This window comes from Xyrauchen texanus, chromosome 18, assembly GCF_025860055.1.
Source record: "Xyrauchen texanus isolate HMW12.3.18 chromosome 18, RBS_HiC_50CHRs, whole genome shotgun sequence".
NCBI classification, from domain to species: domain Eukaryota; kingdom Metazoa; phylum Chordata; class Actinopteri; order Cypriniformes; family Catostomidae; genus Xyrauchen; species Xyrauchen texanus.
Window position 1 is genome coordinate 10,488,107 of NC_068293.1, and position 13,247 is coordinate 10,501,353.

Consider the following 13,247-nt stretch of genomic DNA (forward strand, 5'->3'; position numbering starts at 1 on the left):
CGGTCTTGTTTAATGATAATAATTAGAATTAAAGACCCTTTGTCTATACATTGCTTTCATGTTACATACAGAGCTCCTTAGATGAAAGAAACGCGCAGAATTGGATGTTTACGAGAGCCAGTGTTGCGCTGACCGCGAGACTCATGTGTTTGCTAACGGGCTAATGTGTACTAGCTAACTAACTGTTGCTTACTAGAGAGGAACACCGCATTTAATGATTTACCAACTATGTATACCTCTATCTTTAACAGTATACCATACTATTGTCGCACTTACTATATCTATTTATTCAGAGTGACGAGTGTTTAATATTCGTCAACGTTTAGTCGCTGCCGATGGCTAATAAACAAACTGGTCACCGCGGACTGACTGTAGGGTCTCGGTTTATAGATTTGCATTCAATTTTATTTTAAATAAATATTTTCTTTCATAAATACTTTGCTCGCTTGGCTTGTGACAGTGTAAAAGTGGTAATTTTGTTTCTTCGCGAAATTATCGAATGCATTTGAGTCTTGCCTTAACAATACATGAAGCGACTGTAGTTGCGCACCTTTATATAAGGCGAAAATATCACACATGTACTGTATGATAAAACAACGTGCATGAAAACATGTAGATTGCATTTCTCAAGCAGCGAGACTGGTAACCGTGTTGGCGCCCACTAGAGCAATAGGGTGGAGCTGTGAGATTATAAGTGTTGTAAAACATGGGAATGGTGCTACAGCAACATGACAGTCATTTCCTTATCAATACATTAATTTTAGGCTTCCCTTTGGATGCATTTTCATATTAATGTACGCGTTCTCTCTTTTTGAGGTGAAGGCATGAAACCACTGAAGTGTGTAAATACAGTGGGAAAAGTCTTGCACAATGTAGTCAGAATATCTGTCCAGGTTTTCATCATTCATTGCCCATTTGATTAGTATATACACACACACTATTGGTCAAAAGTTTTGAAACACCCATTCTTTATTATATATATTATTATTTTTCACATTTTTGAACATAAATGGAACTATGGGAATTATGTGACTAAACAAAATCCCAAATAAATAAAAACTGTTGTATTTTAGCATCTTCAAAGTAGTCACACTTTCCAAACATTTACTCTTGACATTTTCTCAACCAGCTTCTTGAAGTATCATCCTGGGGTGCTTTTTAAACAGGCCATCTATGTTGGACACTTATTGGCAGCTTTTCTTTACTATGTCTAAGTCAACAATTTAAAAAACGTTATTTTTTTTATAAAATTTAGTTTTATAATGAAATATATATGGCGGCACAATTATATTTTTGTTTATAAAACTAATTTCAATCATTTAAGCATACCCCTTCAAATCAAAAGATTTTTAACATGAGAAACATTTCAGTCAAGTGTTTCAAAACTTTTGACTGGTTGTGTGTGTGTGTGTGCGCGCTTTTGTGATATACCAGGACAATTTTGTAAGTTATAAACTGGTAATCACAAGGTTATTATGCTATAAATGTGCTTTATGAGGACATAGACTAGTGTCCCCATATTTCAAATCGCTTAAAAATCATACTAAACAATGTTTTATTGAAAATGTAAAAATGCAGAAAGTTTCCTGTGATGATTAGGGTTAGGGGTTATGTTAGGTTTAGGGGATAGAATCTATAGTTTGCACGGTATAAAAATCATTATGTCTATGGAAAGTCCTCATAAGGATAGGAAAACAAACGTGTGTGTGTGTGTGTGTGTATATATATATATATTATACACACTGACGTGCGGTCTGGGTAGGCAAACTAGGCACTGCCTACCCTGCCAAAATTCAAAAATAAAATGTTTATTAAATAATAAACTTGTATTTATATTTTTACTTTTTATTCTTGTGATTTATATATGCAATATGTGTGTTATTCCAATTGTTTAGACGTTATGATGACAAATGTAGCAGTTACGCATAATCAACTAAAAACAAATGGTAGAATAAGCAGTGCTTTTACGGTCCATTCATTGCAGACGACAAGCGGAAAACCCATGTTGCGCATGCACGCCGATCCTGTATTCTTTAACATGTACGGCAAAAGCACAAATCTGCTGTGCCTTTTGACGTAAATATGTTATGCCCGTAATCATCTCCGTTACGTATCAGACATGGACCAATTAAAATCGAGATATTCCTGGACATTTCGTAGCTAGCATTACACAGCTAGCCAAATTCACAATCAAAATGACAGTACCGGCCGTAATCACGGAATTAAGAAATTTTTCCAAGCTCGATTTTAATTCCAAATATGAGTTAATTGCAAGAGGGAGGTTTACGCCAGCCTTAGATGGACTAGTACAGCAAAAGGGCCCAAAAATTATCCGATCATTTCAAACTGATTGGTATGTAAGAAAAGATTGGCCATGTGGCTGTGCGCTTGTGTGTGTGTAGAGAGAGAGAGAGAGAGAGAGAGAGAGAGAGAGAGAGAGAGAGAGAGAGAGAGAGAAAATACACGATATACATCCTGATTTGTACATTTCTTGATATGCCGCGCTTGTGCGTAACGTTCACTGTTATTACGTATTATTAGCTTAAACAATAAATCAGGTAATCTGGCTTTCATAACTCAGTGCCTAGCCTCATTAAGACACCACCGCACGTCACTGATTATACACACTCACCTAAAGGATTATTAGGAACACCATACTAATACTGTGTTTGACCCCCTTTCGCCTTCAGAACTGCCTTAATTTTATGTGGCATTGATTCAACAAGGTGCTGAAAGCATTCTTTAGAAATGTTGGCCCATATTGATAGGATAGCATCTTGCAGTTGATGGAGATTTGTGGGATGCACATCCAGGGCACGAAGCTCCCGTTCCACCACATCCCAAAGATGCTCTATTGGGTTGAGATCTGGTGACTGTGGGGGCCATTTTAGTACAGTGAACTCATTGTCATGTTCAAGAAACCAATTTGAAATGATTCGAGCTTTGTGACATGGTGCATTATCCTGCTGGAAGTAGCCATCAGAGGATGGGTACATGGTGGCCATAAAGGGATGGACATGGTCAGAAACAATGCTCAGGTAGGCTGTGGCATTTAAATGATGCCCAATTGGCACTAAGCGGCCTAAAGTGTGCCAAAAAAACATCCCCCACACCATTACACCACCACCACCAGCCTGCACAGTGGTAACAAGGCATGATGGATCCATGTTCTCATTCTGTTTACGCCAAATTCTGACTCTACCATCTGAATGTCTCAACAGAAATCGAGACTCATCAGACCAGGCAACATTTTTCCAGTCTTCAACTGTCCAATTTTGGTGAGCTCTTGCAAATTGTAGCCTCTTTTTCCTATTTGTAGTGGAGATGAGTGGTACCCGGTGGGGTCTTCTGCTGTTGTAGCCCATCCTCCTCAAGGTTGTAGCGTGTTGTGGCTTCACAAATGCTTTGCTGCATACCTCGGTTGTAACCAGTGGTTATTTCAGTCAAAGTTGCTCTTCTATCAGCTTGAATCAGTCGGCCCATTCTCCTCTGACCTCTAGCATCAACAAGGCATTTTCAGCCCACAGGACTGCCGCGATACTGGATGTTTTTCCCTTTTCACACCATTCTTTGTAAACCCTAGAAATGGTTGTAGCGTCAAAATCCCAGTAACTGAGCAGATTGAGAAATACTCAGACCGCCCGTCTGGCACCAACAACCATGCCACGCTCAAAATTGCTTAAATCACCGTTCTTTCCCATTCTGACATTCAGTTTGGAGTTCAGGAGATTGTCTTGACCAGGACCACACCCCTAAATGCATTGAAGCAACTGCCATGTGATTGGTTGATTAGATAATTGCATTAATGAGAAATTGAACAGGTGTTCCTAATATTCCTTTAGGTGAGTGTGTATGTATATATGTATGTGTGTGTATATATATACACACACACACACACACAACCTCCTTACTCGTCACAAGTAATTAGATCAGTATCTTTTTGTTGGTTAAGTTAATGGGCATTATGAAAAGTGATTGTATCAAAAGTGATTTAGAATTGTTTTTATAAACTCGCATGTGGTTATCTTAGGTCATCTGCTGCCGCATGCCCATATAATGCTACAGTGTTGGCTGAGGCAACTTTGAAATGATGGCTGCCCAGTCCGTGTCCATAGACAAATATCAAGAGGGAGACCAGCAGGTGGGTTTGATTTATACAAGTTTCACAGAAATTCACACAAACAACTTCTGTGTTTATGTTGCCTATATAAGTTTAACTTTCAGTGTGTTGCTGCTTGCAAGGCAGCACTTTATAGATTTTCCTTAAACATTCTGGTTAGGGTTTTGATCTAAACCCCCTTACGTTAAGTATTAAACACATCCAATTAATTCTGCCTGAACTGCTTACAGACTAATGATTTCGGCCTTGGGTGTGCTATGTATTTTATTTGTATTTTTTTTGTTTTGTATTTTTCATTTTGAACACTTAAAAATTTAAGTTAGAAAATCAACCATTGACTTCGATCAATAGAATGTTTGCCATTCAAAATGCAACATGCATCGATTATGTCATCTTAATATTTGAATATTGAATTCTGATCAGTCTTATATACAGTACTGTGTAAAAGTCTTAGGCACATAAGATGTTTCACAAAAGCATTTGTCTTAAGATGGTTATTTATAACCATCAGCTTTAGTGTCAATAGGAAATATAAATGTTAGACTCCCAAACATTACTTTTGCTAATAGAAAAGACTATAATAGAAGAACAGGAAGCCCTGCAACCGATGTCATGGCCCCCACCTGAATATTGAGACAGTCTGAGATTACATAAAGAGACAGAAGCAGTTGAGACAGCCTAAATAGATTGAAGAACTGAGGTGAATTCTCCAAGAATATTGGAACATCCTGTCTGCCACCAACCAAGAAAACAGAAGGTGGTCACACCAAATATTGATTTATCTTTTTTATGTTTACTGGACTTTGTATGATATTAAGTGATAAATTATTATATATTATTATTATTATCAATTTTGAAGACATCCTCACTATGCAACATTTTTCACAAGTGCCTAAAACTTTTGCACAGTACTGTATATGTGCACCTATTTTACCATCTTTTATTTGAATAATTTAACCAAATTAAATGATTATTATTTGGACTGTTTCTCCCTGGATTAGATGCAGGTATTGGAGCAAGTGGACAGTGAGTCTGAAAAAGGATTTGCCAATGGAAACGCAGGAAGATCTAGCAGCACTGCATCCGCTGAACCGCAGACACAAATGGATACAGACAAAGCCTCTATATATAGGTGACATGACATGCTCACAAGTTAAATTTCACCTCTTTGGTATTTGATGGGGCAGTGAGAACCAACCTTAACCCTAGAACACATATGTAACTTCATCTCACTTAATTGTATATGTGGGTCAAAAAGACCCAGGTGAAATCTAAATGCGTATTCTTTATTTCCCCCAAGGAAAATTAACTCCTGATGATAATTTTATTAGTAATTTAACATTTTAAATAGTGGATATATATTTGATTAAATTCTGAAGAGTTTCGGACACATTCAAAATGAAGTAGGACTTTTAGGTGGTAGTTTAAAAAAGCCTTTATAACAGAAATTTAGAAAATGTACATGTTTGGTTGTAAAATATAATAAAAGGAGAGAGAAGTTTTTCACACAATGTCCATAAAAAAAATATATCAGGCATTTATTAAGAGACCACAAAGTGCAAAAAGTGCCTGTTGGTAAAATATAAAATGTCTCAACAACTCTACACACACACAAACATACAAATAAGTACATTGGATTGGGAGATAGTGTTTTTTACAAAACAAATGTGACAAACTTTTGCTCTAAACGCAGAGCTATGCCATCAATCATAGGTGCAAAGTCAGTGGGCATGGCCATGAAGTTTAGCTTTTTTTGTGCAAGCATGCGTTTAAGTCAAGGTGCAAATGGGTTTGGCGAAATTATGCGTCCAACACGCTGATGGGCTGGGTCAAGTGCAATTTAGTTTGGAGGGTTTTCTCTGGTTATTGCAACATCTGCATTCCATTTATATAGTCCATTCCCTCAAGCACCAGCAATTAAACATAGACAGCACATTAAAAAGAAGTTGAAGTGAAGATGGACTGTGAACAATTAATTGAAAGAATAAAAAATATGGATATGCTCCTTTTCTATGCTTAGGAAATATTTTTCTCATCAGGACTTGGATGTACACTCCATCAACTTATAGGGAATGAAAGTATTATTAATCTTTTTCATCTGTTGAAACGCAAATCATGGCTAGTATTAAAAATGATTGTATCACGATCTTCACTTCTACCGGTCGATTTTGATTTTAAACAATTAAATAAATTTATTGAAACACCGCAATCAAAATAATTAAATGGTCAAGAAAAAAATCATATACCAAATCCACTCATGCACATTCAATTTATTGTCACCTGCTGGTGGACAACTGCAAATGTAGGAATGGAGATTGGACTGCTCTGAAAACAGACATGGTTTTAAAATGTCTTAGTGCAACAACCTATTTCTCAGGAAAATGTCAAATTGCGCTTTGCGCCACTTCATTAACCTTCAATACACCCATAGTTTGCACTCATACACCCACAGATAGCGCAAACACTCCCAGCCATGCCCACTTGTGCTGGCACGAAAATTGCACTTAGAATTAGTGTGCAATCGCAAAAATATAGACCAATATTTCTATATTCCTAGCTATATTTGTTGTTTGAAGTGGTGAGGCATACTGAAAACGAATAGTTGCAGGTTCAAACACCCTAAGAAGTGTTCTAGGAGCTATAACCATTGTGTCCTGTCTGTGAACAAGGCATCTGACCTCAGGTTGCTCCATGAGGACCTTCCCTCTAATGAATGTAATGTCAAGCACTTTGTTTATATTCATCAGCAGTATGACAACTTTCTACACTTGCATAATACACATAAATACAAACGTGAACATGGTATTTAACATATATTTAATTGCGAGAGTGGTGGTGGCGTTGTGGGCTAAAGCACATAAGGGGTAATCAGAAGTTCGCTGGTTCTATCCCCACGACCACCACCATTGTGTCCTTGAGCAAGGCATTAACTCCAGGTTGCTCTGGGGGGATTTTCCCTGTAATAAGTGCACTGTAAGTTGCTTTGGATAAAAGCGTCTGCCAAATGTATAAATGTAAATGCATTGAACACATAGTAAGCACATATGGGTTATACAGTATAGTACTCACAGATGTACTTTAGGGTTAGTGAATAAATTATTTTATAATTTAAAAAAACATTCAACTTATGTTAATAAAAGTAACTTTGTGTGGTTGAAGACCCCTTAATTGAGCCAAAAGACCACTTCACATAAAAATTGTGTCCTAAAAACTGGCCCGGGGACATTTTTGACCAACATATGTGTCTTGGCCTTCTAGGGTTAAAGGAATAATTTGGGTTCAATACAAACCTCTGCAAAGTTCAATAGACAGCATTTGTGGCATAATGTTGATTACCACAAACATTAATTTTCACTCACTCCTCCTATTCTTTAAAAAAAAAAAAAAAAAAAGCAACAATCGAGTTTACAGTGAGACACTTACCGTGGAAGTGATTGGGCCGCGATAAGCTGGAATGTGCCACGACAGGCTGAAGAGGGCTGCAAAACAGCACTGCAATATAGCGATGGGGGCTTCCAAATTTTTGTAGTAATCAACATTATACAGCAAATGTTGTCGATCAAGCTTTACTTGTTTTGAACCTGGAATATTCCTTGAAAAAGTGCCTTCAACAGGGTAATCTCTTACATTATTTTTTCCACCTCCAGACACCCCCTTTTCCCTCTTTTGGCTCTTCTGTTTGAGAAGTGTGAGCAGTCCACTCAGGGCTCTGACTGTGTAACTTCAGCCAGTTTTGATGTTGACATTGAGAACTTTGTACGCAGTCAGGAGAAAGAGGGCAAGGCATTCTTTAGTGAAGACCCTGATCTCGACAACTTGGTGAGAGACTTTTTCATTTTTAATTCCTGTATGTACTATCATGATGTCAAACACTGACCAAGATCACTACTGTTCCCTTGTTCGCAGATGATCAAGGCCATACAAGTGCTGAGGATTCATCTATTAGAGCTAGAAAAAGTTAGTGACCTTTGCAAGGATTTCTGCAGCCGTTACATTTCGTGCCTCAAGACCAAGATGAACAGTGAGACATTGCTGAGTGGAGACCCAGGCAGCCCATACTCTCCAGACCACGACCAGGTGGATGCTTTTACCTGTGATTCTTACGTTCGCCCTCTTATTTGGAACTTTCCATTAAAGGGTACACTTTGGTCACCCTGTCATTTTTAAAAGTATTTATTGCACAAGTCCGATGTTTTTTTTTTTTACATTGAGAGATTTTAGATAAGATTGAGACTGTTTGTAGATGTAAAATTGACATGGCATGAAAAGTAGGTAGTTTTATACGCATCAAATATCTGTATATCTACCAGTAATGTATGTTTGTAAATAATTACAAACCTACCAATAGCTTAATTTAGGCTGAATTGTTTCTTTATTTGTTTTAATTATTATAAACACCTCCATACAAAAATACAAATTAACATGAAACACATTTAAACTGTATTCTGATTCAATATTTCCATATTTTGGTAACAAAAATGCAAACCTCATATAAAATACATAGTATATAAAACAACTTGTATATCATAGACTTTCTGAGGTTCACAGTCAACATTTTCTGAATGTTATACACTTTCTTTCACTGACCATTTTTTGAGAAATTTGTGTTAAGATTAAATAAGAGTATTCTAAATGAGAGTTCGAGGCCTGATTTTTTTGTACCCTATTTGTCAAGTGCCATCTATAACTGGCCTTCCGACTCTTACCAATAGTAGCGAGTGTGTAACAGGATTTTTTTAAATTATTATTTCAGATGTCAAGCTCTTTCTCAGGGGCCCTCGGCACCCAGGGCATTGTGGTGCCTGCATCAGGCCTTCATCAAGGCAATGTTGCTGTGACAACAGTCAGTCCATCACAAGTGGTGACAGGTACATTGTTGAAATCCCTAGTTTTTGTTTTTTTTGTGCAGGTATCTTCTTAATATAGTACATGACATTTGAAATTTGAAATGACATTCTAACTGGCTGCACTGTCCCTTGCACTCTAGTAACTGTTACTTTGTAATACAGGTAATACATTATATCAGCCTGTGACAGTTGTCACACCACAGGGGCAAGTGGTGACACAAGCTATCTCACCTGGAACAATACATATTCAGAACTCACAGGTTTGCATTTAACTCCAATAGGCTACAAATAAAGCACACCCTGTTTGCACAATGATTACAGACAAACTTGCAGATCATTCACTACTTGTTCTCTCTTTATAGCTCCAACTTCAGCTCAATCAGGATTTGAGTTTCTTCGGTGCAGATGACAGCTCATCTAAAAACAAGCGTGGTGTTCTTCCTAAACAAGCCACCAATGTCATGCGCTCCTGGCTCTTCCAGCATATTGCTGTGAGGAAACCTATGAAAACCATGTGATGATAGACATTCAGTGTGTTGTTGTTGTTAACTCTCCACTTTTTTTTTCATGTATTTATTTTATTGTTTTACAATTACTTCATTTAGCACCCCTATCCCACTGAGGAAGAAAAGAAACAGATTGCAACTCAAACAAACCTGACTTTACTCCAAGTCAACAATTGGTAAGTCAGTCTGGCAGACAATATAAGCTCTGTTCCAAAAATCTAGTGAGCTGCCTGCACATGCAGCAATTTAAGGCATCAGAGGTGCGATTCCGACTCAATGGACATTCCAAAAGGTAAGTAGCTTAATGATAATGCCTTCTGAGACAATGTACTGTAAGGAAGCATTGCACATATACTTTGTGAAAAGGAAACCCATGCATTGCAACCGACTCCGTGGAAAAACAAGTCCATCCACATAAAGCAAGATAAATAACAATAAATATACTATTTGATTTTGTACTTTTTCATTTAGTACTGACAAGTAGCAATACAAATGTAAACTTTTATCAAGAATGTCTATGCACATTAGCTGGATCACCCTGAAAATTGTGATTTTCTTTTTTTTTTTTTTTTTTGCATTATCTGTGCTAAAGAAGCACACTTTATGATTCGATTGTTGCCAGATTTTATTGCTGATTTGAAATATTTTCTTTGATCATAATTTTGACCAACTGTTCAGGAGATTTCAGTCTTTCCCCATTCAAGTAGAAAGGAACTGTACCTGTATCCATTTAAAATAGTGTCCCGTAGTCTGCCCGAAGGGGACTTGACTTTGCCTTTAGGGGACTTTGGCTGAACTGTATTGAAGTCGAGTCTCCCCTTTGATTTGTTGAGTTATTAGCCATGTAATGCTTTCCAAATTACTTACAGAATGAGATTCCTTGGCAGTTAGGATGAAGACCGTAGACCGCAAAGCATCTCACTAGATTTTGGAATAGACCCAATATTGTCTTTCTCAATTTGTTTTTGATTCATAACAGCTTGCTTTATTAAAATTGTAAGTTTCATCCATTCTCCCTTGTAATTCCAAATGGTGCAATCTATTGTCTGGGTCTGTGTTGTAGGTTCATTAATGCCCGCAGACGGATCTTGCAGCCAATGATGGATGCTAGTACCACAGAGACACCCAAAACCAAGAAGAAAACTCCCCCGAGCCGCCCACTACACCGCTTCTGGTCTGATACCGTCGCCTCTTCTGGAACCCAGGAGCAGCTCACAATGCAAGGCGGTATGACTGCAACCGTGTTTCCTTGGCCAAAGCAAATATGTATTTGTAAAGGGATTTAAACGGGCAAGGAGGAGGCGAGAACCGGCTTGACAATATAAATAATAGTTTAATGAGAAACTTAAACAAAAGACATAAATGGTCAGCTGAACATAAACGATCTCTCTTGTCGCACCATTTTCAGCAGTCTGTCTATCACTCTCTGAGGCTTAATTAGCCTGATAAGGGACCGGGTGTGTATAATCACGAACCGGCCCCGCTCTGTCACAGTATTTTAACTGAGTTGTGTGCTTGGGAATTGAAAATAATAAGGGAAAAGACTACTTAATAAGATATAGACAATAAACATGGCTTTCTTTTGCATTGTCTTCGCTGACTGCATGCAAAAACGAACATGCAGTGCAATAGCCGTCCAATTTGCGAATGGAGTGCTCGATTGGTTCTGTTCTTTTAAATGAATCAGTCGCACCAATTGGAGAGTCACGTCTGAACAATGTCATTGGTCTTATCATGATTTCAAACAATCAGACAACTCTTTTGCTGATTGAATAGCAAGTTGTTGTTTTCCATTACTACGTTTTAATTTGGTGAAACTTCAGACTAAATCAAACCAATTACTTACGGTACTGGTTACATGACATGGTTTATATGACAGATTATAGCTAAAGATGCATATCCACAACAGAGTTTTGTTGTAACAAATGATAATTAATAATAAAAGAGAGAAACATTGGTCAATGTTTCTATACTCAAAAATGTATCAATGAAATATCTGTTTATGTGTGAAGGTGGCATGGTTACAGTTGGGATGAATGTAGATGGCTTCCAGGCGCTTTCATCAGATGGAGCAACTCTTGCCATGCAGCAAGTCATGATGGGGAATCACAGTGAGGATGAATCAGAAGAAAGCGACGATGAAGATGACAACTTGTCATCAACCAACATGACCGTGCTGGGCTTAGATGTTAGCGACTGAGCCACATGGATGGGGAACACACTGCATGCCTACATACACATTGGAAAACTTGAACATTTGGAGCAAGATATCCAGTCCCCTCATAGATTTTCAGCAAAGCTGAACTACAAAAAAATGTGCACTACAAAAATTAGGAGTACTGTATGTTGGCCTATACAACTGTATATTAAACACAAATGCATATGAACAGTTTACAGAGCACAATGTTACTAAAAGATGCCATGTATGAAGAATTGCATTTCAGCACCTGTTTTTATTGCATAGTTATGCAGTCAAGTGCACTTTTATGTATGAGATACTCTTCTAGAACATAGACAAGAAAGATGCAAGAACTTAACACCTACCGGCAAGTTTTTAAGCCAGTGCATGTTTGGTAATGATTTTGTTTTCTATTTTAAGTCATTTGAATGCCAAGATTTTGAGAGTTTGTCCTTGTGCTGGTTTTATTCACCCTGCATGCTAATGTTTTCTAAAGTATGTTCTCATTTCTGAGAAAAGAGATTCTTATTTTTAGATATTAACGTTGTACAAAAAAAAAGTGTTGTTTTTCCGTTGTTGTTTTTTTTTTTTTATATATATATATATATAGGTTTGTGTTTTATAAGGAATATTTCTGTACAGAAGCATTATAGCTATGTGCCCTGTTTCAGGGGATGCTTAAACATTTTTAGAAAAGAAAAAAAATATGGATTGAAAACCATTTTTAAATATGTAAATTGGTTTTAACACACACAAGTTATAAAATGCCTTACATATTCTTCTGTAAATCTGTTTAGCTGATACGCACAGAAGGCCTAATACATTGGCTATGTTCAGTTAAATATCAGTTACATCAAGGTCTCTTCCAGATAATATTTGTCCTTATGTAGAAGTTGTTCCTTTGTTTCAGAGGGGGCACTGTATTTGGTCAATAGGACAGAGACTTTAGTCTCAATAATGTAGTTTTGATCTAACATAAGCTTACCATATCAACTAGATTGATTAAAAGATGCTTTGGAAATTATGATGGCATAAAATGTTCTTATCAAAGTCAAATAAAGGTCAAGGCTGAATCTTTTGCCACAGTACTGCATTAAATGTTTGTTAATTGTGTGCATTTTATACAATTAAAGGTGCAATATGTAATATATTTACTGTACTAAAGCATACAATTATCATAATATGTTATCACATAAACATGCTAAGTAGAAATACTGAATTTCTGTTTGTGTTTTGGCCTGTATGCTCCCGCCCACTGCTCATTTCCCAACAGAATTCCTATCTAGCTAACATTGACAGTTATAAAAAAAAATCCACATGAGCTGGTTGATAATTTGAAAACAATAAAAACATTGCAAATGTATACATAGCTGATAAACTTAAAATGTAAGGCTCGTCGCTTGCCATTGTCAGTTTGCTTGTTCCTGTTGCGTGTCCTCAATCTGGCAACACGCGTGAGCTTTGAGTCTGGGGAGGAGAGGCCGGGCGAAACATCTCTCTCCAATATTTTGAATTTGGACTGCAGTGCCCATTCTAAACGCTTGATATCAATGTTATAAACTGCCCCTTTAAGGACTGTAAGCATTACAATAGTA

General features: G+C 37.2%; 1 protein-coding gene across 1 annotated transcript; it reads left to right on the forward strand.

The window, feature by feature from the left end:
• The first annotated feature begins 3,713 nt into the window (after positions 1-3,713).
• On the forward strand, positions 3,714-13,241 carry pknox1.1 (pbx/knotted 1 homeobox 1.1). The gene is made up of 10 exons (XM_052149050.1): positions 3,714-4,141; positions 5,122-5,252; positions 7,768-7,939; positions 8,027-8,197; positions 8,874-8,988; positions 9,130-9,227; positions 9,330-9,458; positions 9,573-9,649; positions 10,537-10,700; positions 11,486-13,241. Exons 1-10 carry the CDS (start codon positions 4,088-4,090, stop codon positions 11,671-11,673), a joined length of 1,299 nt encoding a protein of 432 aa, XP_052005010.1. The 5' UTR covers positions 3,714-4,087; the 3' UTR covers positions 11,674-13,241.
• The last annotated feature ends 6 nt before the right edge of the window (positions 13,242-13,247 follow it).